The 19,310-nt window shown below is 40.8% G+C and overlaps 3 protein-coding genes across 6 annotated transcripts; 1 reads left to right on the forward strand and 2 right to left on the reverse strand.

The window, feature by feature from the left end:
- Window positions 1-623: 623 nt before the first annotated feature.
- Window positions 624-7,773, forward strand: LOC308108809 (uncharacterized protein). 3 transcript variants are annotated; one of them, XM_080462048.1, is made up of 6 exons: window positions 624-936; window positions 2,836-3,005; window positions 3,167-3,250; window positions 4,652-4,702; window positions 4,861-4,899; window positions 6,844-7,773. In XM_080462048.1, the coding sequence occupies exons 2-6, from the start codon at window positions 2,901-2,903 to the stop codon at window positions 6,925-6,927; spliced, it is 363 nt and encodes a 120-aa protein (XP_080318174.1). In that variant the 5' UTR covers window positions 624-936; window positions 2,836-2,900; the 3' UTR covers window positions 6,928-7,773. The 3 variants fall into 3 exon arrangements, with proteins under 3 accessions (XP_080318174.1, XP_080318173.1, XP_080318175.1); XM_080462049.1 differs by having other exon boundaries at window positions 846-936; window positions 6,758-7,773; XM_080462047.1 differs by lacking the exon at window positions 6,844-7,773 and having other exon boundaries at window positions 693-936; window positions 4,861-5,877.
- Window positions 7,774-10,732: 2,959 nt separating this feature from the next.
- Window positions 10,733-15,730, reverse strand: cUnh3orf18 (chromosome Un C3orf18 homolog). Of its 2 annotated transcripts, XM_080462059.1 has the most exons (6): window positions 15,232-15,597; window positions 13,841-14,259; window positions 13,689-13,714; window positions 13,013-13,142; window positions 12,708-12,743; window positions 10,733-11,361 (listed from the first exon to the last, which is right to left on the reverse strand). In XM_080462059.1, the coding sequence occupies exons 2-5, from the start codon at window positions 14,096-14,098 to the stop codon at window positions 12,738-12,740; spliced, it is 420 nt and encodes a 139-aa protein (XP_080318185.1). In that variant the 5' UTR covers window positions 14,099-14,259; window positions 15,232-15,597; the 3' UTR covers window positions 10,733-11,361; window positions 12,708-12,737. The 2 variants fall into 2 exon arrangements, with proteins under 2 accessions (XP_080318185.1, XP_080318184.1); XM_080462058.1 differs by lacking the exon at window positions 12,708-12,743 and having other exon boundaries at window positions 10,735-11,361; window positions 15,232-15,730.
- LOC308108323 (calglandulin-like) lies at window positions 14,492-18,640 on the reverse strand (the record flags this gene model as incomplete). The annotated part of the gene is made up of 4 exons (XM_080461154.1): window positions 14,492-14,538; window positions 16,471-16,568; window positions 18,323-18,473; window positions 18,637-18,640. 4 exons carry the CDS (start codon window positions 18,638-18,640, stop codon window positions 14,492-14,494), a joined length of 300 nt encoding a protein of 99 aa, XP_080317280.1.
- Window positions 18,641-19,310: the final 670 nt, after the last annotated feature.

The following is a 19,310-nucleotide window of genomic DNA, read 5'->3' on the forward strand; positions in this document are numbered from 1 at the left end:
GGATGTCGATATCTTAATGATGAAAACTAAACTGGACTTTCATCATAGACCTGGGTAAGCCAGGTAAACACCATACATCTTTTAACTGCTCTAATTATGACTTATAACACACACACACACACACACACACACACACACACACACACACACACACACACACACAAAAAAAATGCCCCTGATGTCTTTGTTACTGACGAATAAGAGCCAAGCATGGCTCACATTTCCCAAAACAAATGCTGGTCGGACTGTTGTTGAGCAGACTTTGTTCTCAGAAACCCTGTTTGATATTTGAGTCCTTTTATGACTTTGCAGAGCTCTATCTCTAACCCTGGAGGTGGGGAGATAACAGCAGGCAGACAGAGGGAAACTCTGCTTGAGACTGTCTGTTCTCACTATCATGTCTGCTGAAACAAACTCAACCTTTTCCTGCCTTCTTTGGGGAACCCCCCCCCCCTCCCCCTCCCCTTCCAGACCCTACTTTGGGAACCCCGGAACCAGACCCTCCTGGCTGTCTGATGCCCGTCTTTTCTCCCTCTTTTCTCCCTCTCAAGTGGGTGGTCCGGTGAGTCTTTCGGGGCGGGGTCCTCCGTCTCCTTCCCTCCTTCTTTCTTGAAACATGCTTTAATAGAGAAAGTATGCAATGCATACTGCTCTGCTGCAACCCCCCACTATACTGCATCTGGGGTATTCGTGACTGGACGTCTGGGGGGATCACACACATTTCCGATTAGGAGGAGGGAGAGAGAAAGAGAGAAAGAGAGAGAGAGGAGGGGGGGAGAGGGAGTGTGCGAGAGAGAGAGAGAGAGAGAGAGAGAGAGAGAGATTACCCTTTCATTCCAGCCAATGAGACGGTCGATACACTAAGATTTCCAGAGTTGTGCAGGGGCGCAAAGTGAGTGTGTGAACTTTTCAGGTAAAGCTGCGAACCGACTAAAGGTAAGTTCAGCGTGTGCACACTCCCTCCTCTCTCTCTCTCTCTCTCTCTTTCTTACACACTCTCTCTCTTTCTGCATGTTGCGTTTGGCGCTGCCTGCATGGACAGGATCACTCAGCCTGAACATGGAGCCCACAGTCTGAACCTTCTCCGTATGTCCGAGCTGCTTGTAAAACAAGAGACGTGGGGTTTTTTTTTTTGCACCTGTGTTACTCGCTCGATAAAACTTGATCTCGCGTCTTTCGAACACTCGACGGACCTGTTGCCGCTCCGAAACCCAAAACACATTACACACACACACACACACACGCACGCACACACACACAACGATTGCGCAAGTGATGGGAGCAGAAGGGGATGTTGTGTTGCAAAGCTCCGACGACTTTCCGCTTTTAAAAACAGCGTCGGTCGACCCTGCGTGTTGTTTTGGTGTTTGCATGTTTCCAGGTCCTCCGCTGCGGCGCGAGCGCAGGCGGCCGAAGGCGTCCGGAGCGCGTCGCGCGCGCCTCCTTTTCACGCCACACAAGAATGTGTTTTTTTTTTTTTTTTTTTTATGGTTGCAATTGCCGCCCATATGCTAAGAGTACATTCAGTCCCGTACTTGACTGGCAAACACGGATTAGTTGAGCGGACGGTCCACTTTTTTTTTTCTTTTTTTTTTTTTTTTGGCAGGAGTATCCGGTTGGAGATTTTTTTTTTTTTTTTTTTTTTTCTTCGTCTTCTTCTTCGTCTTCTTTTGATCCAAAGTCGCTTTAAAAAGCGACGATTACGCGTAATCGTTTGGCTGTAAATGGTTTCTCCGAGGACGTTGTTTCTCGACACTCTCCCGACTTCCTGCTTCAGTGCGGCCGTTTTGATAGGCTGTTGTTGGCAATTAGTGTTTGGCACATTCCTCGCGCAGCCAGACGCTGTGGTGAAACGACCACCATGGGACCCGCAGCCCAGGCCGACTACACCTTTATGGTTTATTCGCTTGGGTTAAAAAAAAAAAAAAACAACCCCAAAAAAAACTAGGACGTTAATTAAGCAAACAACACGGTCGACCTTCTAGGAACTCACCAGGAATGTAGACTAACGTGAGGACACCCTGTTTACACTTTAAAGGTTGCTCTTTGAGCTATAGCCAGTTAAATGTCAAGTAAAATTACACTTACCCTGCAGCATGCAAAACTAATAAACACGTTTTGAATATTCTGAGTATTTATTATTTTTCCTGAAGAAGCCGGCTTGAAAGTTACACGTTAAATTGTTCAAGTCGTGTGATTATTAGACGTAATAACTTCAGGTGTATCTTTTAAAGTCTCACTCAACTCATTGATAAAAAAAAAAAAAAAAGTTTAATATGTCATCAGAACGACTGCTGCCAATTTGTTTTTGTTTCAATATTTTAATATGAATTTCTATCCTAACTACTAGAGACTTGTCTTTTTTTTTCTTTTTTTTTACGATATAAGTTGCAGCATCATCACAACCCCATTGAGAAATACCTCACAGAGGACAGATGGAAACGCACAGTAGTGTAGGTCCAGATTTTGGATGGGAGATTGAGTTGTGAATATCTGTGCTACTTTTAGTCCCTGCACACCACTCTCATGTTTCCCTGCGTTTGCCAGAGCCCTGTGTGCTTTCCGATGAACCTGGTGCCAAGGCTTATGTTTAAGCAGTTCCCACGCTAGCTCTTGGAAAAGGATCCCGTGTGATTCTGAATCGTCCTTTTTAATTATACATTAAGCGCCGATTGGAACACATTTGCGGTGAATGCTCAAAAAGACGATTCGAAGCAAATTGTCCTACATTTTGTCGGAGATGATTGCAGCACCGTGTCCAAATGTCGTGGAGTTTTCCCACTTTCTCTCGCTCACGTCGCCGGCTCCTGACCTTTCGCTCTTCTCCTCTTTAAGCCCTCAAGGCCGCTGCCCCAGACTTTGATGCCCACACCCTTTGAAGCAGGTGGACAGACGCAGGCATGAGTAACAGTGGGACCAAAGAGCCGTCTCCTCAGCCCAGCACTGCCCAGTCGCCCTCCGAGCCCCAGCGGCGAGGCAGGGGTCGACCACGGAAACAGCAGTCGGTAAGACTTCGGTCTTCCTAACATGAATCTCATCATATCCATCTTGAGAATCTAATTAAACCTGCAAATTGTTTCTATAGATATACAGCTGGATTATGTGTAGATATTTATTTTCTTGTCTGGTTGTTATCAGACGGTTCATATTTGATCTTTCTCCACAGGAGCCTGCTGGACCAGAGGCCCCAAAGAGACCTAGAGGGCGACCGAAGGGCAGCAAGAACAAAGGCCCCAAAACTGCAGCAAAGGTTAAAACTGATAAGTGCTTCTAAGAAACTTTAACTTATCTGCACACGTGTTTTTAAAGTGCATTCACTAATTTCTTATGTCAACCTCCGGGATCTTCTCACTTACACTCATCAGGAAAGCAGCTTGACATTTGGAATCTATATTTGTTTGAAAACGGATGGTCTGTTTATCTTCAGGACACTGGATGGGATCTTAAATGGTTTTATGGTTTTAGGTGCACCTGCATGAGATGCAGCAGTGGTCGCTAAACTAAGGTCGCTATCACAAACTAAAGTATATGAAAGAAGCTAAAGACTAGTTGAGATTAAACCAGTGCAGTGTTTATGTCTTATTCTTAACCCTGAGAGATGGGTCCGTCAGCGCAGAAGCAGTTACAGCTGTCATGACGAATGAGTGTTTCTTTTACTGGAAAATCAAAGTATCTCACTTGTCGGCTATTGTTTTATGACGTACAGTGCAGATAAAGCAGCTATTGGAAAAAAATACAGTTAAAGTTATGGATACTTGTAGTTTGTGGTTAATATTTGTGCAACAAGTTTTTTTTTCATGGTTAATGGCTTAGATCACTGAATCTTTTTCAAATATGTCTTGAGTTCTGTTAAATCTCAGTAAAATTAAAAAATCTATCAAGGAGGATCACGGGAGCTACTCAATGATCACATCATAAGTTATTTTGTTGTCACTTTTAATAATAAAAAAAAACTGATCTAACTAAACACTGACTTTCTTTATGATTCAGAACTCACCCGTTTTCAAATTAGTCATTTTAGATACGAAAGAGTATCTAGTACATAGCACTTTGATGTTCTGAAAAATCTCGTTAAGACCTGAAGTATCAGGTTAAGAAGTTGCTGTGCCGCTTTTGATCTGGGCATGGATCTGTGACGCCAAATGAACTTCTTTATTCACATTATGTGCAAACGTCTTCAACCGAAAACGCTCAGTGGATGTTTTCTTTATCGCCACTGGTTGCAAACAGTTGGGGCAACTGAAGTTGTTAAGCTTGTTACAACATGGCGGAGCGAGGTATTTCAGTATGAGCCTGCAATTACACACGTCAATCATGCAAATCCATTCTTTGTGCTCGCAGATTGGGCTGAATTGGAGGTTTCACACGAAAGTGAATAAATCCATAAACGTGCGCACTTGAATGTTCACGGGTGACTCCGGTCGTTCGTTTAAGAGTTTCTCCTTTAAAACACTTAATCATTGGTAATAAACGTAGTTTATGGCGCATAACTGCAAGAGCTCCAAAGGGGAATGATTAACACTGAACTGCATCAACATCTCGCAGTTACAAAAGTTCAGCAGATGAGGACTCAAATAAAAAAAATAAAAAAACTGTTTTCCTGATATAAACCTGAAGCTGCCTCTTACACCCTCCATCTGTTCTTTCACAGAAAGTAGAGTCCGCTGGGGAGAAACGACCACGAGGGCGACCAAGGAAATGGGTACGGAGCCATCACTGACACCCAGACATCATGGAGTTAATTGTGAATGTGTGTCCCAAAAGCCTGCCCTGTGTTTGTGTGTGCTGGAGCCTTGCAATCCTGGAGGGCCCCATTTCCCTTCATGTTTAATTAATTCTGCTGCCTTCTCTTTTTCACAGCCTCAGAAAGTAGTTCCAGAAGTGACTGAAGAGCAGCAGGTGAGGAAAACCGAATCTGAACACGGCAGTTGGGTGGTCCGGTTGAGTTTTGATGCGGCACTCAGAGACACAGGTTCCCTCCACTGCAGAACCATGTTGTTGTCATGAGGCCTCTTTTGGTTTGGAATGGTTGGTGTGTTTGCGATACGCCGAGTCCAGTTCCATCACATAAAGGAATCACTTAGCGTCCAAATCCACGTTTTCCCAATGTGCCAATCTTTACAGTTGAATTTGTGACAGAAACTTTACATCATTACACTTTCGTACTTCACTACAAACTTTAAAAATCTGCTTTATTCCTCCCGTCTCTCTTTCTCTGTGACATTTATGTCCTGAAGCAGTTTGCTGTGGATGTGGTATTAAATCACTTTCAGATTTTGTGACTCGGGGACTGCATTTCTGCTTCACTGGGCAGAAATCTCACTTTGTGTCACATTTTCACCTTCTGAACAATGCCAGTTACATATTCACTATTCACTATTTGCATGTTAGATCTCATGTTGATTCATTTCATAACTCCAGCATCAAACATTTAAAAAAAAAAAAAAGTATGTTTTCAAGAACCATTTTTACTGTACTGAGCCGGAGATGAGTTAGAGTTGTGTTAGTATTTAGCCCACAAGTAAGCATGATAATCAGAATGAAGTAATGAAGAAATAAGAACTTGATACTATTTTTATATTCTACCTGTATTGCCACTTTTTATGTCGCTTGGTTCGGTGCAACATTTAAATCTTTACTGGTTTATTTCAAGCTGCAATCCTATTTTTATACGTCTCTTGTTATTTGAAGTCCTAATAGTATGCATAATTTCTTTTAATAAGCCAAAGGGGAACGAAAACAGCCATGCACCAAATCCCACCTTCATCCATATTGAAGTGTTAATATTGAAAGGTCGGGGGACCCGGCTCTCTTCTCCTGTCGCTTGGCTCTTCTCTGTGGCGTTAACTAACTAACTAACTAACTAACTAACGCGTGAAACAAAAATATGTGTATTTTCTATTCATTTCTTTTTGATTTCTTTTGTACCTTAGTGCAAAATTGTACCCTGGTGAACTCTTCCAGCTTCAGACACATCCCTCCAAATGACAAATGCAACACAACTAGATGTTAAAACCAGCTTCCTTCTTGGGGTTGTCAGTGTGGTGTACTCTGCCCTTTGACCTCCATGTTTCCTACTTCATTATCTTCTGTGCATTCTTCACATTGCTCGGCTTCCTTAGTATTTGCTCCCGTACTGTGTGCGATTTGCTTTTTTACCGTGTTTGTTTCCATACATCTTTTTTCTTTTTCTTTTTTCTTTTTTTTTTTTTCCATCCTTTCGTCTCGACGCGCCGGTCTCTCTCTCTGTTGCATCGCATAAAGTCACTTCGTTGAGGTTCATGGCAAATTTCTTGGAAACGCGCAAGGCAGCAGTGCCGAATTCCCCACATAAAACATACCGTTTTTTTTTTTTTTGGGTGCAATTCTCAGAAACTCAGTGTTCCTCTCAGCCCCTCCGGTTCATCTCTTGAATGAATGCATTGCACAACGGTTCTTGCCAAAGCGGAGTGGTTCGCTACCCCTGGTCTGCCTTATCGCATCCTCTCCGCTGAGCAGTTTGTCAAAGAAGTTGAGATGCTTCAAGAACTGAAACCGTTGAGACAGACTCCCTTTCTCACGCGCGCCCAAACGAAGGGGAAGAATGAGTCAGTGCAGGGAGGGGAAATCTGATCTAACTGCTGTCTTCCCCTGCCTTCTTGGTTTCCTGATGTAACCGTCGTCTTCCTCACATTTCTAGGTCTGACAGCTGGAACCGACTTCCTCGCACGCAATGAAACTTTTAACACCCGGTCTTGCATTCTCGTGTCCTCTCTAGTATCGATTCACCAGTCATTAGTCGCAGAGCAGAGTGTGAAGCTGACGGCGGACTGACGGCCCTCTCTGGTCCACTGTTTGTTGCAGGGCCCTCCGGGAGAGGCTGAGGAGGGTCCTTCGCAGCTCGAAGCCTCGTCGTCTCAGGTGCCAGCTCAGGAGGAAGGGGAGTAGATAGGACGCCTACCTCAAGGTTCGACCTCAAACAAACAGGGGTACAATCTGTCTCCTCCCTGTGATGAGGATTCAGGAAAACAGACACACACACTCAAAACTCTCTGCAAACAGTCGTTTCCCTCTCCCGATCCTGTACTGAACCCCGGGTTTGTCGTTGACCCTAAAGAGCTTGACTCGTTTGGTGAACAAGCTTTGTTGACATTGAAGTGTTTTTATCATCGCAAGACATTCTTCAAGGAGTAGTTCTACCTTTTGGGAAGTGAGTTTATGTGCTTCATATTTGGAACTACGGACTACAACACTATCAACACAGTGTTTTGTTGTTGTTGTTTTTTTTAAATCTAAACGAAGCCGAAATACAACGGCGGTTTTTGTTATTATGCAGGTGAAACTTAAACATACTGTTTGGTGGATTCTGTTACCTCAGCAAGATCATCAGTTTCCACCTGTTTTTAATCCTTCAACTGAAACACACCAACCACTTTTATCTGTTTATGTTCATATGTTCTCATAACTCTTAAATTCCCTTAAAGTCGAACTATTCCTTTAAGCATGCCAGCTCTCCTGCCACCCCGCGTCTGTGTGTGGTGGGGTGAAAACGAGCTGGTGAGGGGTTAAGAAAAGTAAAGGAACCAAACTTTAATGTTGTATTGGTAACACATTTTAAACTCAAGTGTCCTTGTGTGAAACGGGAGCAAAACAGTGACTTTTCTTTTTCTTTTTTCTCAACCAATGTTACAATAGAGACACTGTGTGCTAAAGTCGTTCATGTGGACGGTCTTATTCCGAAGTAAAATATCCATATGGAAGGGAAAATTATCATTTGTTCTCTACTTGAACTGAGATTTAGAGGATTAGATAGCTTCAGTTTCAAAAGAAAAATTGTCATCTGATTCAAGGAAAGATGTCCAAAGTTTTTAAATGGGTGTTTTATGGAGGGAAGAAAAACGTTTTGTGTAGACTTTAGTCAACGACAGTGTTTTGCCGCGCTCAGGATTTCATTTTTAACAGTGCTTTTACACCGTATTGAAAACCTCAGGTACAAAACTATTCAGGAACATTTTGTCTGCTCAGTAAAAATTATGGTGCTGTGTTTGTTTCGCATTTCTAATCTGTATTTGACATTACCAGTATGCCTTGAAACAAAGACCTCATTTAAACCTCAGTTACTCTCAGTTTCCTCATCTCTCATTCTACCTCAGCAACACAAAAGACAGAAGATCTCAAACTTCTTCACTCCCTCATTCGTTATACACATTCATGTATACTGTATACACACACACACACACAGTTTCACAGTACATTTAAGGGATTTTTTTATGGCTAAATGCCATCTAATCTCACAAATGCACAGAAGCAGCTCCAGTAGAGGTGTACAAATAAACCATCTTATTTTTTATTTTTTTTGGTTTCTTTCTGTTTTCAACTGTATATGATAGATGAATAATAAGCAAAAAAAAACAACCTGATTTGTATGTTGGTGTAATAGGGTCACCTCAAGGGAAACTGGATGAGCATGGCGATTGGCTTGCATGTTGCATTTTGATATTAAAGTAGAAATGCTGGATAAAGAGTGAAAATAAAAGAGATGGGGGGGGGGGGGGGGGGGGGGGGGGAATTGAGAATGCTCGTAGCAATGTTTAACATTAAGTTGAAATTTGAAAAGACTCAAAAGTACTGTCAAATGTTATTGTGATTTTAGCTTTACTCTCTAATTGGATTTGTTCTCTCCTCTTGAGTCTGGAAATGAGAGAATAAAACATAACCTCACCTCTTAATGTTGTTGTCTGTGTCCCTAATACACCACCATAGAAGTGAGACTTTACTTGTGTTCCTGGGAAAGAAAATGCAGCCAATAGTTTACAACAACTTGATGAAATATTTGCTTTTTAGGATATAGTTTCTTTTGTGTGTGTTTTTTTTTTTGTTTTTTTTTTTTTTTTGGGGGGGGGGTGGATGGGTGGGGGAGGGGGGGTATTCTTTTCTCATTTTTACTACATCATGTATTTTCTGATTCTTACACTGTACATTGTATGTGTGATTCTCTTAATCCATGGCAGCAAATAACCTCAAAGTGCTGAAATACATGAGAGTGATGTATAACGTCAGCCGCGTCAGGCCAACCGTCGCGGCTGCAGCAGCAACAACACAAACGAATGCACTAAAGTGAGAGTGGACTTTACTGATTCGTTTCTGCTTTTCAGACAGCGAGAATGTGGGGTTTCCCCATAAAAAATTGACACATACTTTTAAAAAGTCTTTTTTTTTTTTTTTACCTCTGCAGCCTTGTGGCTGTTGTGACTTTAATATAGTGAACAGGATTTTTCTTCATGGCACATACTGAACAAGTTCCAGTGGAGTCCGTTTCTACAGAAGTGTTTCTACAAGTTGCTTAAAATGAATTGGAACACATTAAATACATCTCATTTTTGTATTTGAGTGTGTTCAGAAGTCTAAAAGCATAAGACACAAAACATAAAAGCAGAACTGTGTGCATGTCCTTTGCAGGAATTTTCAATTGTGCAGAAGAAGAAGAAGGAAAAAAAAGATGATAATAATGAAGGGAAATTCATGTGGTACCAGATTGTAATGCAGGAAAATGGGATTTAATCAAACTTTAGGGAATCAAAAGGGGAAAAATGTGTTTTGATTTGTGCGCAGTCAACTTGGGGTTTGTGATGAACTAACAAGACCGCGATGCAACTGAGGCGTCAGAACATTCTCAACTCAGGATTTCCTTCTTTTTTGAAATTTCTTTTTAAAAAGAATTTAAATAGTAACACCAGGTTAAGACGTTTTCAGCTTCCAGTCGAGTTCAGAAAGGATTTTGAGACCTCGTTCAGAATTTCTGCACTTAAACCAACAAACAGCCTCATGTCATCTTTGCAAATATGCTGACTTAAAGAGATTCATCGTCATCGTGTACAGCAAACATTTATCCAGCATCAACTATATACTACTTCAAAATTTTTGCATTACTCAAATATCACCCAACATTTATATGATATATAGTTTATATATTTGTGTTTTGTTTTGTTTTTTCCACCTAAAACGTACTTATATCATCACTAATAATTATTTAGCATTTCAATCATTTCATGTATTTCAGCATTGTTGCTCAAACTGCTGCCAGATTAGATTTATTCAATGTTCACATGCATTGATTTTGCTTGTTTTTTTGCCCCCACGGACTACCTCTGACGACAAAACTGCCTGGGTCACCTCTGGGGTCACTCTCGGTTAACTGTGGCCAAGGGTTTCTATCAGACCTTCAGGCGAAGTGGATCGTGAAATCTTGAAATAACTCAAACCCGTACTGTTGTAGTCCTCTCATCTCACAATGTTCATGTGATCGCAGGCGAGGGGAGGTCGGCCTGAAGGGCGCCTCCGAATTCAACGACAGCTGAGTCAATGTGCGCTATTTAACATGAGCTGTGTTTGGATATTTACTCTTTTGTACTGGGGGCAGTGTTGTTCTGTGATCTTACTGATAGTGATGTAGTTACATGCAGTACTTGATCAAATTTCAACTGTTTGAGAAGTTGAACGTGTCACTTGAGAAATCATCTTTCATGCCTTACTTTTAACATCATTTTCTAGTTATGTTATTGATGTGTGTCTTCTTCCTCTTCATTAAAACAACTCACAAACCTGTGATATATATTTTGCTATGATCCTTTCCCTTGTGATTTGTGTTATTCTGCTTCGTTATCACGTATCAATAAAATATCACACCTATCAACTGTTTCTGTCCCGGGATTTGTGTAACAACAACAAACAAAAAAAAAAAATGGTATAAATAGTTGATGCATACAGACGAAAACAATCCTTTATTGTTCACTAAAGAATAAACAAAATAGAGAGTAATACTTCACTGAAAGGTGGCGACACACCCAGCGTTCAAGCTTGCCAGAAATGTAGAATCACAAACCACTAAAACACAGATTTACACTTCTCTCTTATGAAACATGGAAGAAGATAAAGTTCAGAAGAACTTAACTGACAAGATACCAAACAATTCAACAGCAAATAATTTTTTTTTTTAAAGTGCATCACACAGCATTTGAGTTACAAATGATAACAGTGCAATATCATACGTGATGCTTATTGTCTCTCCCTTTTCAAACATGCATCTTGTGGAGCTTTTTTTTTTTTTTTTTCTCTGATATGAAAAACAAAATGTACATTTCAAGTGTGGCGATGAAAGTATTCATCAGAGCTCTAGTTAACTCTCCGAAACAGCCCAGTTTCTCCTTGATTATTTATTTTCCTCCCTTCCTGAGCGACAGTCTGTGTCTTGATGAGACCAACGGGCCCCGTAAACGCACATCAGCTGGTGACGGGGGTCCGTTAAGCATTGAGCGCTTTGGCTACATCTGTGAAGACCAGACGACTGGGCCTCTGCGTCGTCCCCTGGGAGGTCGTGAGGGTCTGCAGACGAGACGGGTGGCAGGGCATATAAAGCAAATCTGTTAGTGGTCTTGAAATTATACGTTGATGCTGGCTTTTACTTGGAAAAACCACACACGCACGCACACACACACACACACACACACACACACACACACACACACACACACACACACACACACACACACACACACACACACACACACACACACACACACACACACACACACAAGGTTAGTGTGAAAACTCTCAATGTAAGAAATCTGTGTGCCACATTGCATTTTGTTACTCCAGGACAATTATTACTCTAGTGTGAATACTGTTAATTGCTGAAATCATACGGAGTCCAAGAGGCCACAGAGGAACAGTGCACTGTTGGGGCAACGTGTAGTTCCGTGGCCGCCTCTGGAGGGCGCCACAGTACTCTACACGGGAGGGCACAGGCATGAGGCGCAAGCTGGTGGTCAGGATGTTCTTCCAGCATGTTTTCCTTAAATTTTATGAATAGAAATATGATTTTAAAAAAAAGAAAGAAATGAATTCATTGTAAAACGATGTAATGTTTCAAATTTAGAGCAGAATTTATTTCAAGTCTAAAGAGACAAATGAAAATCAGAAAATAATTAGTATCCACCACATATAAAGACATCTCAGCTTTTAAAACTCAATTAGTATGGGAATAGCTGTTGTCTCTATTGGTTATGGATCCCAACAGCTGTTAACAACATCTTATAATGTGAAAAATCTAAGGAATTCCGGCATTTTAACCACAAAATATTACTTAGCGTGAAACATTACTCAGCGTGAACGAAAGCGTGTGAGGAGCTGGGGGGCACGTTGAAGTTCAGGCTCTGTGAAGGGGGACTCGCTATCCAAAACTTTAAAAGCACTCTGGTTTAGTGAACACTGGAAGTTCACTTTGTAGAATTTAGTTGCTAAAGTTAAGTTGGTTATTGATCAGGAAGAAAAGCTTAAATCCTCTGAAGTATAGATCACTTACTAGCTATTTTCTGTCTCTCACTTTCCCGGCAATGTTTTGATCAGAAGCCCTGGAATTGGTTTAACTGGTCATGTGTATCACACAGGCTTTACTATATGTTTTATTTGTATATACTTGGAGTTTGGGGACATTCTTCTGCTCTCTGTGGCCCCTGAATTGTGTTAAGACCAAGGAAGGATCAAGGAAAGAGTTTGCAGGTAAGACGGAGGTCGGTTTGGATGAAATGACGTGGATGAAATATTGCAGAATAGTTTATACTTGAATGCCACTTCTGGCCCGCTCACCGATGTCATGAACAAACGAAGGGGGGTGAGTTAAAGAGGGGTTCAAGAGAAGTGGTTGAAAAGACACACAGGTGATACCTTACCATGTTTACCTTATACCACTATGCCATGTGTCAAAACTTAAAAGAAATAAAAGGAAATTAAGAATTATGACAAACTCAAAAATGAAAACATAGAAGTCTTCCGATTCATATCACATTTTAAGACTGGTATTTAAATACAATCTGCTAATATAAATAACAAATAGCCCTATGACAATGTAGTACATTCTTTATTGTTCATTACTTCTGTGAGTCAATAACAAACAGATTTAGTCATTTTGTGTGGAAAAAAAAACAACCAAATAAATACTAAACAAATCCTGTCTCTTTAACACAGTGCGGTGTACCTTGGCATTGGGACCCGAGAGGCTGCCTTCCCGGCCATGATCCAGCAGTTCCTGTTCCAGCAGGTCATCTTGTTCTTCAGCAGGGTCAAAGTTGTACATGGGCATCAGCTGGTGTCTCAACTTCTCCAGCCTGTGTGAGAACGACGCAGAGGTAAAGAGCAACTCGTACACAGAGAAAAGGACCTGCCAGGTTGTTTGGATCGCGAAAGCATTTTTTCTTCTTTTCTAGACATAGTAACAGATTAATGAAACTATCTCAGTCTAACACTATCTCACGTGTTAACGGCCACATTTCTTCTTGTTTCTTCCAAACACACACGGATGAGTCACAGGACAGAGGAGGAAATATGTGTGTGAAACATTGAGATGAGTGGAAATCTAAAATTCTTCTGGGAATCTGGTATTTGTGACAATTTATCCGAAACCACATCCCGAGATAGAAACGTTCCATCTCTGTGTATTTAAATGTTGCCCTATCAAAGGTTAAACAACATATTGTGTCATATAGAATATGACAAGAAGATTAACTAACAAGTATTGATTGATGTAAATATCAAAACTGAGTGACACTGTGAATATAAGGCTTTGGAAACAGGACAACAGGCTGTCATACCCAGTTGACAATCTTGTCTTGGCTGATTATCAAGTCAGAAATGAGAAATGATGTTAAACTCACCGCTTTCTTTTCCGGACATACAGCATCTACAAAGGAACAAGATCGATCATAACGTAAGTAAAATACAAAAAGCTAAATCACGACGTCATTCTGATGTGTGAAATGTTCCTTTGGAGACACTGTGAAATGAGGTAGAAGAATTGATTCCTTACTATTGCCACGGCTAAGCCAATAACAGTGATGATGCCAATGGGCACTAACAGCATCCCCATGCCGGACCCTTCAATCACCACTTCTGGAAATGCGGTGGCGTTGAAAGCAGTCTCATTCTCCGTTATTGTAACGGTCATTAATGTTCTGGAGGTGACATTGTCTCTGGCTCCGGGGCTCGTGGAGAGGAGGGGGACTGTGGCGGTCGAGGCCGCTGTGGAGAGGAAACTCGGCGTTGTTCTGGCAGTATCCGCAGCCATGCTCGGGGACGTTAAGTGGCTCAACTGAAGGTTGTGTTTTCAATCGGTGTGGATGTGGACAGGTCACTCATCTCGAGTGCGCTTCATGGTCAACATGAGCGTCCTCCCGCAGGTGTGGGGACCGCCGGGGCAGCTGCTGTTTTCACCATGAAAGCTGCAGACTGAAAAGAAAAGACAAAATACTAATGAGGAGGATTTGTTTAGTTTTTTGTTTTTTTTTACCACAGCTCTTATTTGCATTTCAATCTCTTTCAACCACAAAACTAAGCCTCAAATCTAGAAATCTATAAGCCCTATAGGACTTATTTATGTTATTTGCCTAAATCCTGAAAATACGATATTACAAGTTTCAGTTCAGGGACCCGCCGCTTTCACTTTCATTCAAACCGTGGCTCAGTGTGCCAGCAGGGCTGTGGTGGGTGTACTGGGCAGGATGTGGGCTGCAAGCACACTGAAGGAAATTGGTCTAGCAAACTTAGTCAAATACTGAGGGATAACTTGCACACTGTGAGGAAATGTGTTGGCAGCGCGTTCAAAACGTCAAAATCAACTTACACACACACACACACACACACACACACACACACACACACACACACACACACACACACACACACAGGTTCCATAAATACCCGCTGCATCCAAGTCTCAGTACACGTGCCTCACACCCACACAACTACTACACACATCCCATGAGAGTCAAATGCAATTTTACTCAAGATTTACATGCACATGGAGGTTTAGGACTGAACATGATCCCCCACAGACGCGCGGTTACACGGGAAGGCGGCGAAAATAGACATTCCTCCCCTCTCATCTTGTCTGCTGGTGCTCTTAATGAGGAACATGTGCAACTGGACTCAACCAATGAAAAACAAAGACCAGACTCAGCCGTTGCTGCTGTAGAGTTAAAGCTCTTTACACTGCACAAAAACAGAGCATGCAACGTTTACCTTTTCTGTTAGGATTATGTAATTGTATTATTACTGTTTATAAGGGAGTGATGGTATTTGTTTTTTAGGATGCATTGTAGCTCAGTTGTGTTGTACAAATAAAACAGCTGAGCTAACCTCTTCCAAACATGACAAGGTCTTACTCATGTGTCCCCCCTCAGAGTAGACATGCATACGTACCTTAACATACAACATGCATGTTCAGGAATAAACTGCAGCAGGCTGGAAATATCTAAAGACAGACAAAAATCATTGGAAGAAGCAACATTTGGTCCACTGTCTGCCCCTCCTCCTCTTCTGCTTCCCCTTTTAGCAATGCAGGTATTGCACAGGCTGTTTACATGGACAAAACAGCCATTTCCTCTGATGGCGGACTCCACACAAAAAAAGTAACCCTATCCCGGCAGCACCCAAAGGGAGTCTCTTTCAGCTCTTCGATTGCCTCCCCGGGATCTACTCCCGCCGTCTTGCCCTTTCTTGTATTTCACACAACAGAGGCTGCTCCAGGGATGCTGCAAACAGAGATCAGTGCTGCAAACTCCCTCCCCCTCCACCCAGCAATTGGTCTAATGGCTTCAAGATGATGAATGTGGTTGGCTCCCGGAGCTGTCTATTTGGCTTTGCAGGGATGAGAATGGGATTTAATGGCCCCGAACACCAGATGCTGTCAGACCCATGTGAATGACTGCATCCGGGTGGCAGGTCTGGAGATATTAACCCATTGATGTCTTGTGTTTCGCCCTCAGGAACAGGAATTGACCCTTAGAGACTTGGGAAGATTACTGGCCAATGACAATGCAGGGTTGTGGTTGTTGTTGTTGTTGTTGTTGTTGTTGTTGTTGTTGTTGTTGTTTTATTAAATTTTTTTTATGTTATTTGTTTTTCTCATACTGAATTCAAAAGGCAATAAAAAGCAGAACTCAAATTAAAATACACCGACCGTATATTTTCATACATTAATTTTTATTTATACAATTGTGTGCATATTTAAACTACCGTCATAATTGATTTAAACCCATAGTATGAGGAAGAGTAGATTAAATTAAAACACGTAATGTATGGCGTTTTAAAGGTATTTCAAAAATTCTCGATTTTTTTGCTTTAACATTTTGATAATATCAAAAATTAATTGATAATATTGAGAGAAATAATGTTATTGGGCAGTATCGTCCATTGGAGTTTCCATACATTATCCTGGGATATATGCAGAGTATATAGGGCCAATACAGAGAAACAGAGGCTCAGACACACTTACATTTACACTATGGGGCATTTTGAGCCTCCATTTACCTTTACATCCATGTGTTCAGACTGCGGGAGAAAAAGTCAGTAGCTAGAGAGAATCTACGCATCTGATTTATATTTTCCACTAAATTGCAGTAGTTTTAATGCTGTAATGGCCTCAAATAGGGAAAGTACCTTCATAGATGGTTCCCGCTCCATCTTTGTCTGCGTTCTTCCTCATCTGTTCTGCCTCGATGTCATTTAGTGGTTCTCCTGCATCCATCAGCACATACCTGTAAATAGACATGAAACCGAAAAAAGTGAAGAAGCATTTCGATTTATTTTTTTTTATTTACTTATAAACTTTGTTAACACAAAGAGAAATCAAAACATGTGACTGCTCATGTGAAGTGGTTTTCATTCAATCTATTAAATCCAGGTTTGTTTTTTTTAAACACTTCTTCAGTACGTTGATATGGTAGAGCAAACAAAATGCTTTACGTGCCATTTTTCAACATTTTTTAATGAAGTGTGTTCCAGTCGATATTTTTCCTTATGAAGCACCCTGAAAGCAGCTCTCGGTTCACTGTTGCAGTTATTGGTTCTACTACAGTACACGTGTCTTCAAATCAGGAAGCTGTTAAGTTAAAAACCCATTTATCTAAAACAAGGAGACAGAGAAAATTAACTTTGGTGTATTGGACCGAGTGAAAGAGTGGATGGATAGCAAAAGACACACACGAATTAAACCGCCATCCGCATACAGAAAGGAGAAAGAAAAACTTCTGGCTTAAACTTTATGTATTGTATGAAATTACGCAATTTTGGTTTAAAGCAGCAGAAGAATTAAAAAAAAAAAAAAGGAGACGAAAAGAACATAAAATATGCACATTTAATTATCAATAGAAAAATATATACAGAAAGTCATACATCCTTATTCAAAGACGAGAGTAAATGTGTCCTGTGTAGATCTAAATGTTTAATTTAAAAGGTAGTAATAAAAGGCGAGATTGACCAAGAATTTGTTTGTCACGCTCATGGAAATCCAATTCAACACGGAAACATTCGTACATTTTAAAATCACGAATTAGAATTAGAGCAATTGAATTAATTAAAGTAAATTGATGTCATCAAATGAAGCTCCTTTAAGAGTGCCATGATAACGACCGAAGATGAATCTGAAAATAAAGTATGTTGTTGACAGAAAATGTAGAAACATGAGGATAAAACAGTTGGTATTTGTAATTGCAGACTTTACTTTACCTACTCTGTGTATTTCTCGATTCACTCCGGTACTTGACTCCAGTGTTTGGTTTTCGAGCCTTTCGTCACCCTCAACACGTCACACACTGTCAAACACTGCCATCTAGCGGTTTTTTGGAAACTTGCAGCCATGCTGCAGTATTAGGTAACAATTTGGGTTTTTATTATGTATTTTAGAAAGTTGTATTTTTAGAAACAGCTTTGCTTTGAAAATCCACAATGTTTGTAATCGTGCTATAATGATCATAATCTACACTTGACTGAATCTGTTTCAAATGTATCTTGGTAACACCTATCTTGATAACTTCTTTAGCTTCTGTGATTGTTCAGGATCTATTACAGATCCTAGTTCAGTGTTTGAATAAATTACCTTGTTTGACTTGAGCCTTAAAGTGATAAAACCCGTACTCACATCCACACCTTCAGACTAACTGCCCTGTATTGCTCAAATATATTCTAGAGGCGTTACCCATGTGTGTAAACAGAACCAACCTACAATGTTCCACTGCAGTAAGAAAGAGGATCAATAGATTTTCACTCCCAATATGAGAGGAACATTTACTCCCCACTTTAACAAGGTTTCAATTTTGGCTAATATATTGTGACACACCACATTTTAATCTATTTCCTCTACCATATGAGGTTATGAATGACATCCTGTTTGGGGCTGAGCTTCTCTAAAGTATTTATCAAAAGACATCATTTAAAAAAAAAAACATCTGTTTTTCCATGTGATTTCAGTTGAATGTGCTAGTTTTCCCCCAGTGAAACTTTTTAGGGGCACTGACCATATTTGTCCACGTCTTTGGTAATCTGGCAGAGCTCTCTCTTGGTCCGATTAATCCCTGTCAAACTCATCAGTTTCTCCAATTCTTGTGTCGTCACGTCACATATTATTTTCTCGGACAAAAAGGCCCTCGCTATTGTTTCCTCCTCTGGAAATACAGAAGCGGGTCATTAAAAGCGCCGCGTGCTATTACAACACTTAACATAGAATAGGAGGCTGCCGTTGCCTCATCATCACTGGTCTCCTAATGGTCTTTCCCGAGAGTGTAGAAAGGCCTTTTATGGCACTTAGAGGATGGACTCACTAATCACCCATGAGGAATACTCGGACAGCGATCGCAACGGTTGATGGTGAACTGCTTAGCAATTATATGGCAAAAATGATTTGGTGAACTTCTGTTTAGTTCACAATTGTTCAATAACAATACTCTAGACAGGTGATTAAATAGCAAAATATTACTGAATATGGATAAAAGAGGAGATAAGAAAACCTTTTTTTTTTTTTTTTAAAAAAGAAAATAAACTGCGTATGCTGTGAAAAACCACATGATATAATACCGTTATGGGAGCTGCAGTTGGCTCGCTGTCGGCCATTAGCAGGTGTTCTGCAGCCCCCTGCAACGATTCACCTGACACTTATCTACTGTACATGAAGTTATTTTCAACACTACAATAGGAAATATGAGGGTTTTCACATTTGTCAGCAGGTACTTGGTCTTAATATTTGCAGGATATAATTGGCTGAAGGGTAACATTAATAGAATAAGGAGAATTATATTTCCTATCTTATTATTTATGTGCGTCAGGATGAAATCATGCATTTGCAATGAACGTATGTAAATAGTTATTATTTGATGTGTTTCCGTCATGATTTAAAACTCGGCATTGCTCAGAAACAACTCGTCAAAATTATGAATTAATCTTCTCTTCCTGATCGATCTCTACGCTGCATTTGATACCACTGACCACGGAGAGTGGACTATATC

Source organism: Lipophrys pholis, assembly GCF_963383615.2.
Source record: "Lipophrys pholis genome assembly, chromosome: 4".
NCBI classification, from domain to species: Eukaryota; Metazoa; Chordata; class Actinopteri; order Blenniiformes; family Blenniidae; genus Lipophrys; species Lipophrys pholis.

Coding starts and splice junctions, on each gene's coding strand:
- LOC308108809 (XM_080462047.1), top strand. CDS start 2,901: ATGAGTAACAGTGGGACCAAAGAGCCGTCTCCTCAGCCCAGCACTGCC. Junction 3,251..4,651: donor GCCCCAAAACTGCAGCAAAG/GTTAAAACTGAT, acceptor GTTCTTTCACAG/AAAGTAGAGTCCGCTGGGGA. Junction 4,703..4,860: donor GAGGGCGACCAAGGAAATGG/GTACGGAGCCAT, acceptor TCTTTTTCACAG/CCTCAGAAAGTAGTTCCAGA.
- cUnh3orf18 (XM_080462058.1), bottom strand. CDS start 14,098: ATGGCTGCGGATACTGCCAGAACAACGCCGAGTTTCCTCTCCACAGCG. Junction 13,143..13,688: donor TATGTCCGGAAAAGAAAGCG/GTGAGTTTAACA, acceptor GTTCTCACACAG/GCTGGAGAAGTTGAGACACC. Junction 11,362..13,012: donor TCTCGGGTCCCAATGCCAAG/GTACACCGCACT, acceptor TCTCGTCTGCAG/ACCCTCACGACCTCCCAGGG.